Consider the following 24,046-nt stretch of genomic DNA (forward strand, 5'->3'; position numbering starts at 1 on the left):
GCATAACTATATTTCCTTGTTTTCCTAAAGTATTGGACATGCCTGAATGAAAAGAATACACTTTATGTCAGTTCTCTTTTCTGCCTCTTTGCTTTCCTACAGCATGATATCTGTAGTACTGCAGATCAGATGGTGGTATTTAGTACCGTGGTTTAGTGCCAGCTTCAGGGCATCCTTGCAAGCTATGCAAGGTAAATGATGGTGGATCCTTTTTTCCACGTGGGCGTAGAGCTCAGTACTGGAGCTAAACACACAGGTGATGCCCGAGAGGCATTTGACAACTGAAGAAAACATCTCTGAGTTTTGTACTTCCCCTGTGATGTTGTGTAGAAAAAGCAAGCTGAAGGGAATGACGCTATTTGCCATCCAAAACCAGGAGCTCTCAATTTACCCAACAAGCCTGGTTCCCCTCTCGTTCGCATGTGGTAGTGACAGATCAACTCATTTGAAACTCGTGAGGTGATACCAATGCAAAATGAATAAATGTGTCAAGAAAGCAGAATCCTGTAGTGGAGTCAATACTCTTGTTGTATGGAATTATTGTGGCAGTGTGTTTCATGAAAGGGGAGAAAATCACATCAGTCACTACATGAAATGCTGCACCCACAGGATTGTAGATTGCAGTGAAGGAATAAAGTTGCTGCTATCTGAAGTAACGCAGTGAGCACTGGTGCTTCGATCTAATAGCAATTAAAAGTTTTTGAGAGCTAGGAAGAAAATGATAACTTCCATTCGACGGAAAAGCGAGGAAGTAGACTCAGCAGTTCAACTGCTTCACTCCACGTGGTGTTCCTGCACATGGCACTGCTGCCTTGCACTATACAGGCTGTGGAAAACTACTGCTCCAGTTTTGGAAGCTGAGACTGCTTCTTTTTTCCTCACCACATGGTTTTGTGTTTGTCAGGGAGAGATACAGTTCTGAAATGCTATTTACAGGCAAAGGGAAGCTTTGCCTCTGATTCCAAATAGGATTTGTGCCAATTGATTTCTGATAGTTGGTTGGATATGTCTTTTGTTGGACATCTATCTCTTCATTTAAATCTCCTGGCAATCCTGTTTTACCACGGTGTGCATGGTTTAGAACTGCTACTTCCAATTAAGGTTAATTGTTTAGTGTTACCCAAATGATCCTTATTAAAAATGTGTATTTTCCATTTCAGAGTGATGCGAATTTCTTTTTCTGTGACATTGGAAAAAGTCAAGGGAAAAGAAAAGCTGCATTACCTTCTTTTCCTGGCATCTTTTGCAACTATTAAAGTCAAAGCAATCTCAGTAAAAGGTTGCAACTGGCACCAAAGGAACACTGCACCATTATTATTCCTGGAGTAAGAGCAAAAAATAGACTCTCAGACTTAGGCACATTTTGTCTTTTCTCTCTTTCTCTTCACACACTGAAGTTGTTGCCAAGTCCTGCTGCTGCTTTGTCTATAACATGCACCAAGTTGATTTTTCCTCAGTACCCTTTTAACTGACACATTTGTCAATGCATTGGCTATCTACAACTTCAGCTGTTACAGTGTCAATGTCACTGGCCTCCTTGCTGTAAATTCCATTCTCTTCCACTACTCCCACATTGCAGCAACCTGCATCCTCCTCCTTGATGTCTGAATGGATTACTTCCCAACTGCAAACCTCACTGCCTCATCACTTACCGGCTAACATTTAACATCCTTCTCTATGACCTCAAAGCCATGATTACATCCCTTTACTCTTCATATTCCTTTAATGTTGTTCCTTACAAAAACGAGTTCTCTTTTTTTGCTATCCCCATGCCTTCCACTAGTACTGTTTTAACATTTCTGAATTCATATATTCAGTATGTAAGCATTGCACCCTCAACCCTTTTTAAATGTCATATTCTCGGTTTCACCATTTTATGCGGTTGTTAGTGAATATGTAGTTGGGGTTGTTAGGACCAGTCACACTACATGTCTGATATGAAACCATGTTGAGGATGTTTGTAAGTAATACAAGCTAAGATGCTGAATTCCTCTGTTGCTGGTACAAGATACCCAATCTCATAGAAGTATATGCCTTTCTCCAAAAAGCCTGATCATGGGTGTTTATTTTCCAGGAGTTGAATTTTCCATCCATGGTTTTCTTCTTCTTACCTCAATACCTTACAATTTCCCCTCAGCTGAACATTGTATCTGCAATTTTTCTTGTGAAATTATTACTCCTTTATTGAATACTTCTACTTATAATACGTTCCTCACGTCTGCTGGCATTTTGCGTTATCCACCAAGACTTCCCAACTCCCACCTACAGCTTTGCTTTTATTCACCTCATTCACTCCCCTTTATGTACATGCCTGTGTTTCAATATTCTGTCACATACTCTCATCCCTCATAATCAACAGTGGTCTTGCTCTGGGGTCCCTATGCATCTGGAACTCTTTGTCACTTAATCCCATTGTTGCAGGTCACATCGCCTTGCCTTTCAAATCTTTCCTTTTCATAGAGCTTAGTTACATTGGGCTCAGAACATAAAACACTTTCAATGGAACATTAATGTGCAAAACAAACAATGAAAAGCTGCAACAAAAGATTTTGTTTTCAGTCTTTGTGTATGTTTTAGCTTGGCATGGAAAACAATTTCCTTGCTTTGCTTTCTGACCTTGGGCAAGTAATTCCCTATGGCACATCCGTTTTTTTTTTTATTTCTGTGAAAGAGATGAAGATGTTGAGCTTCTTTTCAAAGCATTTTCAGAGCTACAAATAAAAAAGTGTTCTATAAAAGGTAGTTGATATTTTTATTCTTATCATGATTGTTATTCTGTGTGTCAGTGAAATAAGCACAATGTCTATTCTTAGCAAATAATAATGGTGATAGTTGTTTTGACTCATCTAAGGTTTTCTTGAGTGGCTAAGCTGCTAATGGAACTGATATTCTGAACTCCTACAGTCTTCTCAGTTCTTTCACACCCATTTATTTTTTGCAACTGATGTACTGTCTTCCTTGCTTTCTTTTTATTCTCATACAAAGCTCTTTTATCTTGACGTAGAGTCTGTTTCCCTCTTTCATGACAAATGCAAGATCTGGCCTTAGTATTGTTTGCTCTTCAAATTGCTCTGTTCAATTCACTTGTCTAGTAGAATTGCCTCTTTTTTTCCTTTTTTTACAAAAAAAAAAAAAAAGGTGTGCCTTTCTTCGGCTTATGAAAATACTTTTCTCTCTCTACAATGCCACATTAAAAAAAAAAAAAAAGTTGCTCCACTGTCCCATTAGCAGAACATTCCCTGAATGTTTGCTGTTTGCACTGTAGGAAAGAAAGCTCTCCCAGATTGCTGTTCACAGATTTCTTTTCCTTTGGGGGATGGTCTTATTTTGAGCAGTATTGTTCAGTAATATCTATGCTTGGGAGAATGCCAAGCTCATCCAGGGCAGCACAGGCAGCTCTTCCCATTGTAGGGCTTCCAATTAAACTAACGCTACCAGCTGTGTGTTCTTTTGTCTGCCCTGGACTAGGTTGTGGTATTGTGCTTCACACTGCATCTCTCCAGCAGAGCCGGTTGTCTCCATACTAATAGTTTGGGCAAGAAAGGGGAGCTATGAAACATTCAGAAAAGAGAGGGGATATAAAGGAACTTCTGGCAATATGAATTATGCTAAGAAATGGACCTTCTAACCTTGGAAAAAATGGTTAGAGGGGAACACAAATGTAATGCTTTGTATTTAGATCATGCAAAAGTTTTTTATGAAGGTATCAAAGTATCATAATCACCAAAGTGTAAGAGAAATCACATTAGTCACGCAACGAAGTCATGGCAGAAGTGGGACAGGGATATGAGCCTTCAGATTTGCAGTCCAGTGCCAAGTCCTTTAGATCTTGTTGTTTCTTGACATTGGAGGAGATGGGGTGAAGTAGGTGGGGAAAAAAATTTAAAAAAATAAGAGAGAGAGGAGGAAACATGAAGAGAGAGAGAAGTTACTTTGCCCAGCTGGAGCAAATCCTAAGGAGAGAGGGAGAACAGGCAATGGGACGATGAAAGCCAATGTTCTGCAATGCTCAGGGGAAGAAAAAGCAGATAGGAAGGTAAAGTTAGATCCGAGATAGAAAGACTGGAAGGGAAAATTGTCTGACAGTCTGACTGATAGGTGGCAAGGAAAGTGTAATTTTTGTCAAACGGCATCAAGTTCAGTGTTTTATTCTCCTAACAAGAATGTTGCCCTGGCTTGTTTTGAGCAAGTCCATAAAATGAGAACTGTTGATGCTCAAGATTTAAACAGATTTTGCTGTTGATGTTTTTTCCCCAACACTTCTACACAGATTTTCAGAGAACACAGAACTAGAGCAAGTCCCTGTGATTTTATCAGGATGCTATCTTTTGATAAAATTGTCTTTAATTTTATATTAAGCTGCTTTAAGACTCAGCCTTTTTGTTTCCATTTAATTGCTGCTATGCAGCAATTGTCTGCTCTGCAGCAGGCAACCTAGCTATTAAAAAGGGTATCAGACACTATGTGCTGCTTAATAACTTCTCAAACGGTGCTGGTTAGGGAAATTAAAGGTTCAGCAACAGTGCAAGGGCAAAGATGAACAAAGTAAGGGATGGAGGAAGTTGCACGGTGGACTAAAGTAGTATATGGTTCATTAATAAATAGGTAATCAAGTGTAATCTATCAGTGGTTGCACATGAAACGAAGTTTTCATTTTGCTGAATGGATGAATGGAAATTGCTCATGTAACACTTTGAGCAAGGATGCTGGCAGGATTTAGCTTGTGTTGGTGAGGCATGAGCACAAAAAAGGGAGGATTTTGGAGTCATTCTTGGAATCTAGGCCTGGATTTCCTTGCATTCCTTATTTTCCAATGGGCTACATTATCTTTGCAGATGGACATCCCGGTTGAGAAGCCAGGATCCTAGAGGTCATTTTTGTGATGTGCCTTTAGACCTTTCTCCAATGAATGTCACTGCCTGACTTTAATTGATTTAACCTCCTTCTTTCCCTGTCCATCTTCACCCATTAGAACTTGTATTTAAACTTTCTACAACAGTGCTGGCTGTCACAGTCTCATCTTTCCAGGTCTGTCAGTGCTACAGTCACAGCTTTTACCTCTCAACCATATGCACCCTGAAAAGCTGTGGCACTTTTTTGGGGAGTATACTCATGTTCACGTGCTAGGGGAGATGGCAGCTGAAGATATGTGGCTGTGTAACTTCTTTAAAATGTTGGGGGATTTAAAATGTTTTTCAAAGCAGTTCAGGATTTTGAAGGGATAGAGCCATCACTCCTTTGCAAGAAAGCCTGGGTGCAATTGTTGAATACCAAGTGAAACCAGATTTGAAAAATGTGAGTTGTACTGCTGTTTATTTGCCTGGTGTTGTAATCTGGCAAGACACATGCCCTCTGTATGCCTCTGTAGAATTGAACAGAAGAGCTGCAGGTTGGCTTGCAGGAAAAGAGGAAGAAATCTGGACTTCTGTCCAAAAAGAGAACTTGTGGAGCATTCAATTTAGTAGCCTTTGCAAGCTGTGCTTCTTTCAAGCTCTCCTATTGCATCCTGTAAGAGATGGTGTCAAAATACCTTGTGTATGAATCTTGCTTCCCTCCAAACTTGTGAGACTTCTAGTGTATTTTTTCAAGGCTCAGATGAGATATTAAATTTTAATGTGATAGATTTAAAGTTACCATAATCAGCAAAGCCTGTATGCAGGAAGAATCTCACCCGGAAAAGACTCTGACAAAAAGCTTTTCAAAAACAACATCCAAAAGTGGTTGTAGTGTTTCGTGCAAAGGAAATGCAAGTGCACTCTCTGGTAATATATTTTACTCTTAGATATCAGAAGCTTGGATTATTTTTCCCAAACAAAGAAATCCCAAGGCTTAAGAAGCACAGCTGTTAAGACTCAAACACAAGTTTGTTTTACAGTCAGGACAAACTAAAATCCCTTAAAGGTTAATTAAAAGTGAATTTAAAATACTGTTAGCAGTCTGAGTTGTGTATAATGTAGTGGAGGGGAGGGGGAGATCGGCTAATGTTTAGAGAGATGTAAATGAAGTGGCTTTCTATAACCTTATCAAGAAAAGGAACAGGATAGAGTCTGTTATTTGCACTGCAGAGAAGATTCTTTAAAATCCAGTCAATAATATTCCCCCCCCCCCCCCCCGACATCTTACCCTTACTTCCTTCTGAATAGTTTTCAGGATATATTAAAAATGTGCTGTCACTCACCTCGAAATAATTCAGTTCTGAGTCTGGGATGAACTACTGCGTTATGAAGGAAAAATAATTTGCAAGAAAAGAATTGCTGTCCAAAAGTACTAAAAAGACTTATTGAAAATTTGAGGCCAGGCTCACTTGATCATGGGTCTCATAATCACATTTTTATCCTTACTTCTTGCATCTGAGATTATGAACACCAAACAAAAAGACCTGTAGCTGATCTGTTTAAACTTCTAAGTGTCCATGGCTTTTTTCGTGTGAATACATTCTCTTTCTGCAATGAATTAATGAATGTTTTGGGACTGTTGTTTAAAGGTGACAAAGACCAAAAAATTTGCATTGAGGTTGACATGGCTACTTGAGGAAGAGGAAGCAGAACACCTCAGTGAAAGAAAACCAGACTTTAACCTTATTCCTTACTCTTTGCAAAAGGGAATTTGCATGCTATGGTCTCTCAGTTTTCATTAGCATCCTGAAACTAAGAAAAGATTTGAAGAGCAGCCAGCAGCATATTGTTCTCAAAGTAAACAAGAAATAATAGCTTATGTTTTCAAAGCTACATAGAAGTTCTGATTGCCTAATATCCATATATAGGTTCTCAAGTTGCCTAATGTTGTATTTTTCCCCTTGAATCAGCTGTTTATCCTGATTTGGATGTGGATTAATACAAATAGGGTGATGGAAGGAATGATGAATTTCCAGAATGCAATAAATCTGTAAATACTCTCTTCATGGCTAATGTATGGTGAAAACCTGAGGTTATTATGGCCTAGATTTTTCTCCCCAACCTCTGACCAGATTGTAGGTTCCTGTCTATTTAGTTGGAATGGGGAATGAATCTGAATAGCCTTCCAGGGAACCTGTGATCCATCTGGTGGTGGATCATACTGGCCCCAAAAGCAAGTAAGATAAATGTTTCTGTGGAAAGGCTGTACTCACCTTCTACAGAAATCAAAGGAAAGGTAATTTGGCCCAATTGTATGAAGCCCTCCTGGTTTCAGAGTCCTTGGAACACTTCCAAAACACAAAGTAGATGCACAGGGGGAAAAAAAAAAAAAAAACAAACAAAAAAAACAGTTTAAAAACCCTCACTCTCCATCCCCAAACAGAGATATTGGTGAAGAGAGGGTTTTTTTTCCACAGCTTCATATTCAGCTACGTAGTCTGAGGCATTACTCTATGTGGGTAGTATGTGGAAAACATTCAGGAGCAGTGAGATTGAAATGATGCCAGCTTTGAAAGGAACATCCAGGGTAATAACATTGGGGTGTCCAATTTGGGCTCATGGGACCAGGACTCTGGGAACAGGGTTTAGGTCTAATTTCTGTTCACTCAATGTATGCTCAGTCAAACAACACTACAGTTCTTGAAGAAGCCTGATAGTTTCTAAATTATAGAAGATGAAGAGGACCCTAGAATACATCTCTTACTATTTAAAGGGATACTACCCACTCCTTATGGACAGTATTTAACACTTTCAAAAAAGTAATGTTAAGAGTTGGTCGGAATTTGTTTAACTAGCAATTTAAATGGGAGCAAAATTAGGCTGTTATTGAAGTCTCCAGAGATCTTAAACTAATATTTTTCAGTTTGACTCGTCAGTTTGTGGTGTATGAGGGTGATCTTTATTTTTCTTTTTTTTTATGATTTAGTATCAGGAAGAAAAAGGGAGAAATAAGTAAGAAAATGCTCACCCTTGTAGCAGTAGTCCTTTTTTTGGTGCTTCTTATTTATTCCTGCATCTGTTTTTAAACTTGCTCGTATTTTTTTTTTTTAATCACTTACAACAACTGGTAGTAGTAAAGACCTACCATTGTTTCCATTTTAGAGAGAACACATTTTAAGGATGCATTTGTAACAATAGCCATTTAAATTCTGCTTTGTTGGAAGGACTTATACAAGCTGATAGCCTAGATGTAAATTATTTATTTCAAATTTCACTGGCCATGAACTTTAATTTAAAAAATAGCATACTGAACACAAAATTAGGGTTTTTTTATTTTCTTTAGATGCCGTGCCAAACTAACTTAGATGATATTTTACTCTAGGAGATCACTTTTTTGTTACTGGTGATCAGCCTACCAGTGTTAGAAATTCAGTAACTTTGCATTTTGAGAAAGACAAAATAAGCTGAAGAGTTAAATGTAACACTGGGTGCATGCCAGTGTGTGCTATACATGCTGTGTGCTATATATATCTACAATGGAGAAACATTTTAAAATTTTTTATAGACATTCTGGATATTTTCTCCACACAATGTGTGAAATTCTGTGATCAGTTTTATTGCTGGTGAAGATCCATTTTTAATAGTATCTTCTATCGGGTGGTTATAATGGCAAATTAGTCTCTCAACAACTTATGTATAAACATAACTTATGGTATGGAACAATAGTGTTTTATAAACACTACTACTAATTTTCTGTTCCTTCTTTGTTAAATTTGCAATGGAGCATGTACAAGTCTATTTTAATTTGACATTTCTACTGTCCTGACTGAGGACTTAAGACACAGCAATATTTTTCTTTCTCTAGTTGATGGAAAACTAGTATTCCTTGATCATATTGGCAGTAGAGTAAATACCCGCTTGGAAATACAATCTCTAAGGAGGTCATAGTAAATTAAATTGCAACAGAGTTTTGAATGCCATTTTAAGTACTTACATATATGTGTGTGTGTGTGAGTGTGTGGATTTTTTAAATGCAGCTAGGACGAAATGCAACTTGGATATTTCGGGTTCGGGAAGGGAATACAACCAGGATTTCAAGTGTGTTTGAACTAGAGCTTTTAGTCAATTGATAAGATAGAGTTGAAAGATTTGGATCACTAGGAAAAGGATTTAATAGAGCTTTTGTTTGTGAGGGGGAAGAAGAGTTAAGAAAACATGTTGATGTCAGTCTTATGCTTTTTACCACCTAAACTACCATACCTACCATACTTTAGCAAAGTTCTGCTTGGCTAAGGAATATACAAATATCATACATGATAGTTTGACATATCGTATAGGCTTTACTTTGTATGTATATATATTGTAGAAATTATATTATATTTCTGTTCAAAGAATAATCCAGTCAGACTGACTCAAAGGCAAGCTCTGCAACTCATGTACTCATTTTCTGGAAAAACCTGCCTGAGATAACAGCCCTTTCTCCAGCAGCTAACTCTCTGTCTACTAGATAGTCTCTAAGTGTACAGGAATAAGGCCTATTTGCAAGCATAATTAAGTGCATATTGCCCCAACCCAGCACATACGATTTTCATAAGCATATCATGGATGAAAGAGACACGGGGGCAACTTAAGTCCTGAGGCTATTGTAACAAACGTGATGCAGTGTCAAGAGAGAAGATTTTAATCCTTTATTCAGTTTGTTTGTCAGTACTGGCATTCGGCCCTGTGGAGCTAAATGTTCCGTGCTGTTTTCTTCCCCTTCATGTTCCAATAACAATTTTCACAAAAAGCATGTTTCCCACTTCAGAGCATTACAGGGAGTATAGTGGTTATTCTCAGTCTGAAAGTGTGCCTGGAAATTTAGACATTTTCAAACTATTTTTGTAATGCTGTTCAACTCTGATTTTTTTTTTTTTTTAAAGTCATGTTTGAGAGACTGAAGGGTCACACTACATATTTTATTTGAACAGGTGGTGTCAGGACCATGTCAACATAAATTTTTGTTGAATTAAAAGCAGACTTCTGCAAAATCCAACATCAGTATTACTCGTCTATTGATATCTAGCTATAAAGATATCTATTGACATATACATAGCTACAGGTATTTATTAATGGATAGATCAATATATCAATCAAAATAGTTTGTTTCTCAAGCAGTAGCATTCTTACTGGGATATGCAACCTAGATATTGCAGTACTTGGTGCAGGAGAACCAGATCAAGAAAGAGATTCAGCATCTCCCTAAAAAGATAACTTGACAAGCCTTTTAACTTTGTTGAAAGTGATGATGAAGAATGTAACAAGTGACATAAAAGATTAATAACTAATAAGATTGTTTTGAAATGTTCTGAATATTAGAAACTTGTGAGATTGATATTTTTTTTGTACTATTGCTAATAATATTTGGTACTTTTCTGAAAAAGGATGCTTGTAGTTATTGAAAATGTATTTATTATCTTTAATCTGAAGTCCAGAAGCTGGCTGAAAAGTTGAGCTGTGTTCAGAGCATATACAGAGGGAACACTTTATCCTAAGCCAAAGCACTTTGAAACCTCTCTGTGGGAACACTTGCATCCCATATTTATCTGCGTGAAGGAATTCAGAAGTGTTCCCATCGGACAGAGCCTCGGTGCCATCAGTATGCCCTGGGAATCTACTCTGGCAAGTTCCAGATCTCTCTATCTTAACAAGAATAATGCACTGGCTTTAGGAGAATGTAGTTCTCTGCATTCATGACCTGCAGTGCTGTCCTTTGCCTACAAAGTCAATCTCCACGTGGGCCTGACTGTGAAACTCCATTACTTACAGTGTAAATATTCCCACTGAGATCAATAAGTGTTTGTGGAGTAAAACATTACTCACTGTGAGTAAGAGCCATACGATATGAGATAACAGGTCTGGCGCTAAAATATGTTTTTGTATTTTTAGGGGAATATGTTCTCACATGTTGGTTTCTTGTTTTTGCTTGCACCTGTTATGTGCACAGAATATTTCTGCAAAATAAGTAATTGCACAGTGTAGTATTGGATATTCATATGTAAATATATATTAGTCTTTCTCGTTCCATTACCTAATTTACCTGTGTAAATGCAGGTTAACTGCATGTGTAGTTTTGCCAGTGGCAAATAGAGTATTTAAAAATTTAGCCTTGGGTGTGCTCTGGGGAATTATGCTGTAAACCCCTGTTGTTTCTTCATTCAAGCTCTCAAGTCTGTTAGAAACCCAGTATAAATACTTGACTCTGCTTTATTTCATAGGATAATCCTTCAAAATTATTCAAAGACCTAATCATTATTAATCCTTTTGCTCTTTATTGATTGCATTAACATTAATCATGATAAACACCTTTAGTATTAATGTGGATGTCATTGGTATTTTACTTCAGACTGTCTGCTGTAACTCAGCCCTCATTAACAGGACCATTAGTTACAAGATGTTAATATTTTTTGTGTAAACAACTCCATGCCTTTCTTACGGAAGAGAGGAGAGTAAATGTATATAAACTGTTCACTAAATTGCTATTTACAAGACTAGGTTTTTGTTTTGGTTTTTTTTTTAAAAAAAAAAAAAAGTTACACAAGGCTATTGCATATATCTCTTAAAACCTAACTCAGTTTTTGCTTGGACAAGTTAGTGTACATAATCATATTCTGTTGTCTTCAAAAGTTGTCAACAAGCCTGAGCTGTTATTTCTTCAACTTTTCTCTGTTTAATGCAAAGATCCAATTCATGGAGCTGTTGCGCTAGACTTTGTGGAGTGCTTATCTCCTTGGGTGGTCATGTTAATTCAGTAGCTGGAATCAGTTGTGAATGTTCGTCACAAGGCCCAGGGGTGGGTCTCGTTTTCGAGGGATAATTCATTTCTGGGCAAGGTGGACAGGTCATTCTTCCAGCTTTCACCACAAGACAGATCAAAGTGAATAGAGAAAGCTCATGATTCTAATGAATTTTAGGTCTGAATTACTCAATGTGCAAAACTTTATCCTTATTTCACTTGATTGAACCTTTGTGATTCAATTCCCAGTGTCTGTGTTTCAACAGTAAAATAGGCCCTATGCATTGAACTGCTCTCACCTTGAATATCTCTGTGTTTTCTTACAGCCTGTGACTTGATGAACCAAGGCATCCTGGCCCTTGTTAGCTCCATCGGCTGCACGTCAGCAGGATCCCTGCAGTCGCTGGCAGATGCCATGCACATCCCTCACCTCTTCATCCAGCGCTCAACAGCAGGAACACCAAGAAGCGGCTGCGGGCTCACCAGGAGCAACCGCAATGATGACTACACGCTCTCCGTCCGCCCCCCTGTCTACTTAAATGATGTCATCTTGAGGGTGGTCACAGAATATGCCTGGCAGAAATTCATTATTTTTTATGATAATGACTATGGTAAGTATTTACTTAGCAGGGTGATTTTTATCAAATCCATAATTCTGTCGAAAGCAGTCACATTACATCTTTATAGTCTTCCAATAGATTATATTTTGCTTGTGAACATTTATGGTTCTGTCAGCATTTCATAGAACCTCAGAGAAATCTATTTCTAAAATCCCTCAATGTTTACATGTTTATTTGATAATTTCTTTGTTGGAGTTAGCTGATCAATGGAGAACTTACCTGGCTTTCTGTTCTGCCAGTGTCTGAAGCATGAAAGTTTTTAGCAAGCTCTCTTGTTTTTTGGACTGCAGAAATATATAAGATGACAATTCAAGAGGCAACGTGTAAGATTTTACATTCTGTAGAATTGTTTATTGTGTGGTGAATCTCTCCTGTTTGTTGACATATATTTGATGGCCAGAAGCTGAAGAAGTGGTGAATGTAGGCCAGAGGCCTCTGCAAGAATGAGCTGCTATGCGTAAATGGGAAACTTGTAGAGAGAACTTCTGTAGAGCAAAGAACTTGAGGAGGGGGCCTGGAGAAGACAATGTTCCTTCATTTTGAGGTCGTTCAGTTCCCAAAAGGTGCTGAGCTGATGGTGGTTGTGTGATAGAGTAAGTGCTACACAGATGGCAGCATCACAAGACTGCACCATCCAGCTTGGTGACTCAGCTGAATTTGGTAGAGATATTTTATGCAGCTGAGAGGAGAGCTGGACAGATTTCTCTAGTATAGGTGCATTATCTAGCTAATTTTATGATATTTTTTCTATGGAAAATTGCTTTGAAACTAGACCTGTTTTCTTCAGATATATCCATTATTCATAAGCAATCATGACTGGTTTGGATGAACATTTTAAAACTTGTTTTCAAAGTTAAATCTTTAAGTTATGGAAAAATGCTCACTTCAGCAATTTGCTGTGCATAATATCTGGTTCATCCAGGTCAGGTGTTATTGATTTTTGTTCCCTGGCTACATAATAAATTCTTAAATTAGAATGATAGAAAGTGATGAATAGGAGGATGCCTATTTATAACAAAGCAACACCTAAAAGTACTAGCCATAGGATGAGGAACACGCACCTAAAAAAGGCATCCAAAGTGCTTGCAGCAAAGAGTATGTTTGTTCATGTTTTATAAGTTTGTGCATTTAAGTACCAGTGTACCTATGAAGAAGGCCATAATCTTGCCAGCTAAAAGATATCTTTTTGCATGTACTTCTGAGTTTAAAAACTTCAAACAAATTTTATAATTAACATTTTTGAATAATTATATTTGTAAATACTAGTTTTAAATTATTCAAGTTTCAATATTTAATTTGAGAATGCAGTTCAGACACTATGTCATTTTGTCCTTGATTTCTGGGTAAGAATATCGTTGTGGTGTGACTTACATAACACAGATGCTTGCCTGCAAGGAATAAGTTTCATACCAGTAGCTTACTCAGTGACACATCATCCCCAGATGTGACATGTGACAGATACTAAGTTTTTCTACCAGCCTCTATGGCATTTGGACTTCGGTAGTCTACAAGGAATGCCATACTGGCCAGGACAGATTGGTAATCTGATCAGTGATCACTATGACATACATCACAAAAAGGTGCAAAAAAATTCTGCATTTAGTATAGACTGAACAGTCTGTCCTCTTTCCTAACCATTTCTGTGGTTTGGGTGTTTTGGATGGGTTTTTTGTGGGTTTTTCCGGGTTTTGTCTTGTCTTTTTCTGTTTGTTTGTGTGTGTGCATAGTTTGGAACTAATACCATGAATAGAAAGATCTTAAATGCAACCTGAGTTTTAACTTAAACTGCAACTCTGAATAGGGCTGTTATCTGTGCAAATGTATGTTTCCTGAAATTTGCTAATTCCTTGATTTCAACAGCCATCCTAGGGCAGCAGGCAGTTTATATTATCTTTTTGCTTCCCACAGTTTCTTTATAAAATTTTATGTTGCTGATTTCATTGACTATCTCCTCCTCCACTTTCAACAAGGAACAAGAGAGCAGAAGTTTCAGATCACCATCTCTGACACAAGGCCTCTCTTGTTTATTTCCGTTACCATGAGAGTTGTTCTCTGTCTTTCCAATCCCTCTTCTTGCTTGTACTGGAATGCCTCTCTAATTTCTCACTACCCTGATTCAGGTGAAATCAATAGCCTTGATACAGTATTTTGCCTGTTCTTAATTTTCTTAGCCACTCTTTGATCTATAGCAGTAGTTTTCCTTGTACCCGTGACAACATTATTTTCTTAGCAGTCCCTAGAGATCAATCTTCCCAGGAGTTTATTATAAATCTTACCAAATTATGTTGCTTTTTTTCCCTTTTCCTGCTATTTTATTGATATATTCAAAGAATTTCCAGTATGTTAGCAGTGCACACTTTTTTTCCTAGGTTCTGTATTGACTGAAGAGGGGCTTGCACAGAGGGAGGGGTGGAGAAATTCAGGGTGTGAATTAATATTAATTCAATATATGGAACATAGAGTAGAGAAGTTTGAATTCAGTATCCATCATGCTTTGAGCAGGAGCTTGGACTATGTGATTTTATGAAGTCACATCCAGCTCTAATTATCCTATGATTCTGTGATGTTTGAGAAAGCCACTTATTCAGATGGGTCTATAGATGTGAAATAATACTAAAAAAAAAAAAAAAATCCCAGCACCAGTTTACGTATTATAAAAGAGAGTTGGCCCGAGAAATCCAGAAGAGCTTGAGGAAGAGAATATTACCATTAGCTTCTGTGCCTCTTTTAGAAAGAAATCAGGACTGGGCATGCAGAAGTGGGGTGGAAGTCCAGGGGTAAGCCATCCTGTTGGTCATTGTCAGTGCAGCTGAGGGTGGTTACAATTCCCTCTGGAACATCCTAGTCCCATTCCTTAGTTTACTTGAGAGGATCTGCCACAGTATGAGATTTGTTTCTTTTCTCAGCTCATACAGACCTAAAATCAAATTCTGGTTGGAAGCCTTGCTCAGTTTAACTGCTTGCAACAGTTAATATTAGACATTTTAATGTAACATTTAGTTATTAAACATTAAAGTTGGTGGAAGATCAACACTTGCATTAGAATTAAAATCATATTAGGAAGAGATTATTGATACGTTCTGCACAATCCTCTGTAGAACTGACACTTGTGCAAACAGAGCGATTTCTTGCCCTGGTGGTGTTTTTGTATGTGGTGGTCTTTACTTCTCAAGGTGTGTATTATAACATTAAGTGATGTCTCCACAGCAGTAAATGGCCCTTGAGAAGTAATGGGAGTATGGGTTCTGATATGTGTTAATCCATTATCTTTTCCCATTGTTGCCATCTTTTTGTAAGTTAGAAACAACTAAAATGCTGTTAGATTGACTGGTTCCAGCAACCAGCAGAATTCCAGTACTTTCCTTTCTGATAAATTATTTTGTATAGTGATTTAATCTAACAATTTATAACAAAATACTTTATCTGTACCACTGAAGTTATGTCCAGTAATAATCTTGCTCTGTGAAAGAAAATGTACCTTTCATATTTAAAATAAATTTTCTACAGTAAAATTGGGCCTATATCCAAAGTAAATACTGTGCTAAACCAGATCCCTTGCACCTTTAAAAGAGGCTGCAACCACTTATGTGTCAATTTATCAATATCATAGGCTTTTAATCCAATGAATTGAATTGCTTTTGATTTTTATCTTGCAGTCTATCATAGATTCGTTTTCATTATCAGAGAATTAGAGAATTGTTTATAACTGGAAATGTATCCTTCTGCAGGGCCAAGAGTTATTTCCCCAATGTTAACCTTTTTAAAAGCTGCCAAATTCTTTTTTGAATGTAAGTAGACGAGTATGTTAGTTGTAACATTTTAACACTTCTATATAAATGCTGGAAGATTCAACTCTAAAGGTTCTTTACCAACAAAGTAAATTAGTCTTTGAAGGAAGCAATTCTTTCATTAAGTCATAACCAGCTCGGTGTTGAAGAATTGATGTAGAAATGCATTTCTGAAATAATTGACATCTAAGTTTTTAACTGATGGGTTTTTTGCAAGTAAAATTGTAGGTAGGCAGACTATTCTAACACAAAACAAAAACCACCTTGATAGTAATCACAGTATTTTACTACTGTTGACTTAGTTAAGCTGAGTAACTAGTGAAGGATTTTAGTAAAGCATGTAGTCTTTTGTCAGTGGTAGAGCCTTGCCAGTAACAAATGTGAGGCTAACACATAGTAACAGGAGTTGAGAAAAGAGAACATTTTAACTTGAGTAGACTTAGGTGATGTTAGTTTGTATTTCATTTACTACAACTGTATCTTTACCTTTAGTGTATAAACTCAGATGAATTTATGAAAATCAGAGTGAGATGAGTGTTCTTTTCTCCCATCCTTGCTCTCTGTTGGGATGATTTAGATCAAACTCCTGGTGAAAATAGCACAGTCAGTCCCCTTGTATTCAGTGTGTTTTGTTCCTCGAGGTAACACAAGATAAAGGCCAGCCCAGGACGTGAAATCTGATTTTTGTTTAAGAAAATTTCATATGAGGATAATGAAAGTGTTCAAGGACAATTCTGCACTTCTTCAAATGCCATTAAGGACAGTTGTCTTGCAGAATTAAAGAGTAGGCGGCATGAAATGCAGCAAAATTAAGCTGTAGATTGACGCCTTTCTCAACCTGCTATTAAAATTACTATCCACACAGTATGTACAAGCCAAATTTACCTCATTTAAGCAGCCAGATTGACTCCTACTCTTTTCATTCTTGACTGTTCAGCTCAAGCTGTAGGATCACTGTGCTGCAGAGGGTAGCTGTGCATCTCCTTCTTACAAGCAGGTGTAGAGACTAGGCAGTTCCTCCACTAAGACTCTGAACTCTTCCTTAGGACCATCAACACCCTTTTCAGTGAAGGCATTTTCAGACTGGGCACTATAAATGTATAACTTACATCTTCGGAAATTGCAAAGTTTAAATTTGTAAAAAGAGCCACTGACATCTGTAATCATTTTAAGCAAGCTTTGCCAACTTATTACATCTTTATGGTTTCAAGTTCAAAGCAAACAAAATGCAGTTTGAAACAACAAACCTGCGTCACCCACAGACTGGCATCTGACAATGGCCGGTCCCCAAAGAGTAACATGAAAAAGACTCTTACACATTCAATCGCGGGGGAAAACAAATGAAATTGTCATTTGAGATCTGAGTGTGTGAGCCCAGGCTATATAAACAGAGTAACTGATCTAGAATCGCAGCATATTGTTGGTTTTTATCTCTGTGGTGTATCAACAAGGGGCAAGCTTTTGTAATTCATGTCTTATTTTTCAGGCAGTTTATAGTTCACTGTATTTTTCAGGCATACATAGATACTTTTCTGTAGTAGTAAATTCTTTCTGCACAATGCAGTCAATCATTGCAAAAATGTAATTGTGAATTTTGTGCAATTTACAGTGTAGGTATCTCTGCATTTCTAAGATGAAAAGGAGGAAGTCTAGCTGTTTGACAACATTTATTTTTAATGTTTTGTTGGTGCCAAAGCACATAGAAAGATTCTGCACTTTGCCTGGAAAGTTTGGGGGAATAAGCTTGTTTCTTGGAGAATGAATTTTTTTCTTATTTCCTATTCTCTTTTAAAATGATGGCAGTAATGTTTTAAAACCCTTCTGTATTTTATATTTAAAAAAAAAAAAAAAGTTCAGAAACCCCACTTCTCTGTACAAATTTCTGGCCTAACCTTGTGTTTTTCAACCCAGTGTGCCTTTGGTACGTAACCATCACTACTGATTTATGTGATATTTACAGATTCCATGACTAAGATATATTTGCTTACAGTTTTTTGACCTTCCTACTAAAACTACATATATTTGGCAATGAATATTTGCTGTTCCCTTAAGTGATAATTTAACTTTTGTAAAGAAAAGAAACAAAACATGCATTAAGATTATGAAGGGGATTTGCTCTGTGAGGCTAAAGGAGGCATTCCAATAGCAAATGGAGGTTGAAGAAGTAATTGAGGGCTTCTCTGAAAAGGAAGGAATGAGGTTAGCAGTTGGAAAGAGTTTAGAAGGCATGTCTTGCAGAAACTTCCTCATGGATCTCTTCTCTTTCTCCCCAGCATACACAGGGGTTTCAGATTATTTTTTCACCAGGAAAGGATGAAGGGAGTGGTGCGAGGTGCCTGGTCACATCACTAAAAAGATGTCTCAAGCTCAATCTGAGGGAGGATTTCAGAGAAAGACACAAAATAAAATACAGCCCCAAGGAGGAAAGCAGTGATATCTGTATTGCTGAGGATTCTAGCCTACATAGAGATCTGAGAAACTATGAAGATAAGAGAGCATTGTCCCTATCCCTGCCTCAGGAAGGTGGTTGTTTTCAAGTGAATTGAGTGTAATGCTATAGGATTGGAGTACTGTTCTTTAAAGAGCCTGGAAAAGAAGGCATTATACATGAAACTTGAAAGGCTGAGCTGCTTGCAGAGAGGCTACCTCTTATGTTGTAAGAGGGGTGATATTCTGAGATGATGCCCATCTGTACATATAGACCCTGGATTCCTAGTATCGTCTCTACAAACCATATTGAGTAATTCCATTGACACTTGCCTGCACACACATTTTCCAGAAATATATGATGATGACTGACAAAGATGTGCTGGAAACCATAACATTTTCAAATCATTTAAAGTTTTAATGCAAGTTTAATAAAGATTCGTAAAAGAATCATGCTCTTTTTAATCGATTGCAAATGCTTATAATTACCCTGAGGCTGTTTTCAGCTGCCTGATGACTATAATATTCTCAAGTCTGTCTCCAGACAGTCTTAAAACTGTTTATTACTCATCTGGCTCTTTGCCAACTTCCCCTACTCATTTAGTTCACTGTGCCTCAATAAACACATAATTAATTCAACCTTATTATTGAAAATTTTTTCTATTAGTATTTATTATGTCATCCAGATAAGGAAAGGAACACGTATTTTTCATCTGCATAACTTTATTTTGTCACTTCATTACATTGCAAGTTAGTGGCTGTTTGTGAAAACTTTGGTAACAACTTGCTTTTGCTGGATGACATTACCACTGGAAATTAAATATATATTTTCGTTGACCCTAAAATTATTCGACTTTGGAGATAACTATTCTATAAAATTTCTCTAGTGGAACAATGGCCATGCTTCTTTTTTATAGTGTCTAAAATTTCAGTTCTGAGGTCAAAATAAAAGTGTAGATGTTCGCCTAATATCTGTGTAATGGGTACTTGATGTAAATGAGGTGCTATCTCAAGGTTTAGCAGAAGTATGAGATTTTTTCATATATGCAGTCTACAAGTGTCAGAAGAAAAGTGACTTTAGGAATATTTGAATACTTGAACCTTGTACTGATCTACTTGCTAAGTACTTTTCAACTCTCAGCACATTGTTTTCATATCTTCTCAGAAGTATTAAAATGGACTTTGTAAACTGATATTTTGGCAGCTAAATAAATGAACAGTTATCAAATGAGGAAACGATTGAACAAAGTACTTTCCATGTTGGGTGGAAGAAATTATACCTCCACTGGAGAAAAGGCATGAGTTAGACAGAATAACATTGCAAATGTCAGGTAGTATCAAAAATTGAAAAGAAAACTTCTCTCTGAGAATTTAACCAGACAAGAAAAAGAGGAAGCAGAGAGACAGGAAAAAGCTAGAAAATATTTATTACAGTATTTCTAAATCTTAGTTTATCAGCATTGCTTTTGTAGCTTATGTTCTTCATAGCACCAGTCCACTCATAAAAAATTCCTGTTTGTCGTGTAAACTTCTAATCAACTGAAGAAATTATTGAGGAGCAGGTTGATGCACAGAGAACAATTTGTATTAAGTAACATTATAGCAAACACAGTCACACATGGTTTATTACCAGGAAGTTTGCAAGGACAGTTACTTTGCTGTTCCTCACCTTCTCCTTGGAAGGGGATAAGTGGTTCCTCATGCCTATGAAAAGCAACAGGGAGCAGCAGTGACCTATGGGGAGAGTTGCTGTACCATACAGGCAGAAGTATACATTACTTGCTATTAAATAAAAGCATATATCTAGGCAGAGGTATAGAGCTCTGCTGTACAGTTGTATAGGATTTAAGAATAATTCTTTGAGTTTGGCATGATCTTTAACAGGAGAGTAAATGCTGAAGATAAACAGCACTAGGCTGTAAGCCATTATCATCTTTGGAGGCACTAGGCAGGGAAAATTTATTTCTTTGCAAGAGGTAGTTTTACTCAAAGGCAAGTCCTAGAAGCCTTTTGGAAATCTCTAATGCAAACTGTAGTCAAAAAGAAATTGAGTGAAGAGGTAGAGAGCAGGTTACACAGTCAAAAGTACAGGATTATGGAATACATTGCCTTGTCAGCCTCCATGAGTGAGGGGCGATCACAATCTGACTCTCTTTCTGTTTTTGAGAAGCTAAGGTAGCACCTGATACTCTTAAAGGATTATTTCTAGCTTCAATTTTATTTATCTTTTTTATCCTTTCCTTTTTTTCCTTCTCCTTTCCAGTTAAAAAACTGAGAAACTCAAAGGAAAAATCTTGTGTCAATCACCAGTAAGGTTGGAAACTTAAGTCTTGAAAGATTTGAAAAATGCAAAAGTTAATATCTCTCCCCCAACATTGATTCAGCTACTTGAGACTATGTGTATTGATTTTTCTTATGTAAAGGATAATCCCTAATAATTGATATATGGCATGAAACAAAAAGTAGCTAATGTAAATGACATTTGGATGATCCTTTAAAGAAAGGATTACGTAGACATTTCAGTAATGCCACAATAGTTCGTATCACCAGCAACATTGAAGTTACTTGTTTTTCTTATGGTTTGAAACGAACACCTTCAGAAAGAAACAAAAAACAATATATTTTTATTTTCTCAAATGGATGATATTAAGAAATCTGAGAAAATTTTTTGTCTTTTTTTTGGATGTGTGAAATTTCAGAAAATTGCAAGCAAGGGAGGAAAAGGCAGTCATTCTTACCATTTACAAATTTTCAGTTTCCCCAAGAAATATAATCTCCACTTGTTAGGTTCCAGAAATTTTGATAATATAAATGAGATTTCGTATGTAATGAAACAGTTGAGCTTGAATTTACTTGTAGTGACTTTGAACTACTGTTACATTCTCTGAAGCTAGATCATCCAGCTGAAATAGTTCAGGTAACTGCTCCCTCAGTTCCCAAATGCTACTATGAAAGAGCTTGTGTAGATTTCTTTTTTTAATTTGTTTGGAGGTTCACTGAATTACATATTAACTGACTAATGAGAGGGAATCCCACTGCTGTGAAAGTAAGATGAAGGACTGTTATTGAATCATCATGCTAAATTGTTGTTTTCCTCAGTTTAGATCTTAACCACATTAATAAATATCCACACATGCACAGGAATGTGAACACTTTGCTCAAGGCTTTAAGTAGAGCAGTGGCACCACCAGAGTCTGGTTGGGGCTGCACATCTCCCTTGTGTATAGTGAATTTCCATAATTAATAGTTGCTGTCATGTTAGCCATCATTGTGTAAGTAAGAATCACTGTGCTAGACTTATAAAGCTTTCTTGATAAGAATTTGAACACTGTCATTTGTTATGCAGTGGCTTTTCTCATCAACTGTACAAATAAAATGGTCTTCTGTGTAAATCAGCCTGTGAATATTTATGACAGGTGCATTCACCTTTACTGCCACAGCTGAATCAGTTAGTATTTATCATCTGGATACTGTGAGGAAAATGTTCTCAGATCTAAAATGGTATCAGAGGGAGGATGAGCTAATGACTGTAAACCAGGTTTGAGATAACTGAAGGGCTGAGTGAGTGCCTTGTAATTTAGATGGACTACAATGATAGAGGTGGATGGATTAATTTATTGCTGTTGGTGAATAGTGCCATCTTTCTCTTCTGGTCATAGAGTGATCTCAAATTTTTAGGAACTTTACATCTACTTCTAACTTGTAGATTTCTCAATTCTAATAAGGATACAAGAGGTACTTGGCATGTGAGCTGTTTGTTTAATATTTGCTGTTCGTTTTGTACAACTTATAAAATCTTCACTGCATATACATACTGGTTTTCCTATATGAGATGCCTGAACCCTGGCATATTTTGTTCTAGGATGTCCTGATCATTTGACTTTCCCCAAAAATGGGTTAGGGGACTTGCTCCCTCTGCATAGAAATAGAGATCATAGAGTCATAGAACAGTTTGGATTGGAATGGACCTTAAAGATCATCTAGTTCCAACCCCACTGCCATGGGCAGGGACACCTTCCACTAGATCAGGTTGCTCAAAGCCCCGTCCAACCTGGCCTTGAACACTGCCAGGGAGGGGGCAGCCACAGCTCCTCTGGGCAACCTGTTCCAGTGTCTCACCACCCTCACAGTAAAGAATTTCTTCCTTATCTCTAATCTAAATCTACCCTCTTTCAGTTTAAAACTGTTACCCCTTGTCCTATCACTACACTCCCTGATAAAGAGTCCCTCCCCACCTTTCCTGTAGCCCCCTTTAAGTACTGGAAGGCTGCTATAAGGTCTCCCCAGAGACTTCTCTTCTCCAGGCTGAACAACCCCAACTCTCTCAGCCTGCCCTCATAAGGGAGGCGCTCCAGCCCCCTGATCATCTTTGTGGCCCTTCTCTGGACCTGCCAGTCCATGCCCTTCTTATGTTGGGGGCCCCGGAGCTGAACACAGCACTGCAGGTGGGGTCTCACAAGAGCAGAGTAGAGGGGTAGAATCCCCTCCCTTGATCTGCTGGCCACACTTCTCTTGATGCAGCCCAGGATATGGTTGGCTTTCTCGGCAGCAAGCGCACATTACTGACTCATAGTCAGTTTTCCAGCCACTAATGTCCTCAACTCTTTCCCCATAGGGCTTCTCTCAATCCATGCATTGTCCAGCCTGTATTTGTGCTTGAGATATCCCTGAACCATGTGCACAGGACCTTGCACTTGCCCTTGTTGAGCTTCATGAGGTTTGCACAGGCCCACCTCTCAAGCCTGTCCAGGTCCCTTTGGATGGCACATCCCTCCAGCATGTCGTCTGCACCACACAGCTTGATGTTCCTGAGGGTGGCCTTGATCCCACTGTCCATATCGCCAACAAGGAAGTTAAACAGTGCCAGTCCCAACACCGACCCCTGAGGAACACCACTCGTCACTGCTCTATGTGGGGACATTGAGACATTCATGGCAACTCTGAGTGCAACCATCCAGCCAATTCCTTATCCATTGAGTGGTCCATCCATCAAATCCATGTCTCTCCAATTTAGAGACAAGGATGTCATGTGGGACAGCATCAAAAGCTTTGCACAAGTCCAGGTATATGATGTCAGTGTCTCTCCCCTTATCCACCAATGCTATAAACCCATCATAGAAGGCCACCAAATTTGTCAGGCATGATTTGCCCTTAGTGAAGCCATGTTCACTGTCACCAATCACCTCCTTATTTTCCATGTGCCCTAGCATAGCTTCTAGGAGGATCCACTCCATGATGTTGGCAGGCACAGAGATGAGACTGACTGACCTGTAGTTCCCTGTGTCTTCCTTTTTTCCCTTTTTAAAAATGGGGGTTATGTTTTCCATTTTCCAGTCAGTGTGAACTTCACTGGACTGCCGTGGATTCTCAAATATGATGGAAGGAATAGATGGCAAGGGAAGGTTACATAGGGCCAGAGAGAACAAAGAAGTGAGAGGAACATCTGATCCAGTGATAAAGAAAAACTTGGGGAAGGACCACATTTTATTTTTCCATATTAAGATCAGGTCATGGAAGTCAGTAATCTTCTTGTTCCAGGTTTATCACATACACAGACCTTAATGAAAAGAGAGCACAGACACAACTTCTGGTGTCGTGGAA

General features: G+C 37.9%; 1 protein-coding gene across 2 annotated transcripts in view; it reads left to right on the forward strand.

The window, feature by feature from the left end:
- The window catches only part of GRID2 (glutamate ionotropic receptor delta type subunit 2), a 756,499-nt gene that overhangs the window by 423,879 nt on the left and 308,574 nt on the right, over positions 1–24,046 (forward strand). For both annotated transcript variants that reach the window (XM_074866754.1, XM_074866755.1), the window contains exon 3: positions 11,937–12,221. In XM_074866754.1, coding sequence (XP_074722855.1) covers positions 11,937–12,221 — 285 coding nt within the window. The remainder of the gene's footprint in view (positions 1–11,936; positions 12,222–24,046) is intronic.

The sequence above is a fragment of the Strix uralensis genome, chromosome 4, assembly GCF_047716275.1.
Source record: "Strix uralensis isolate ZFMK-TIS-50842 chromosome 4, bStrUra1, whole genome shotgun sequence".
Classification (NCBI taxonomy): Eukaryota; Metazoa; Chordata; class Aves; order Strigiformes; family Strigidae; genus Strix; species Strix uralensis.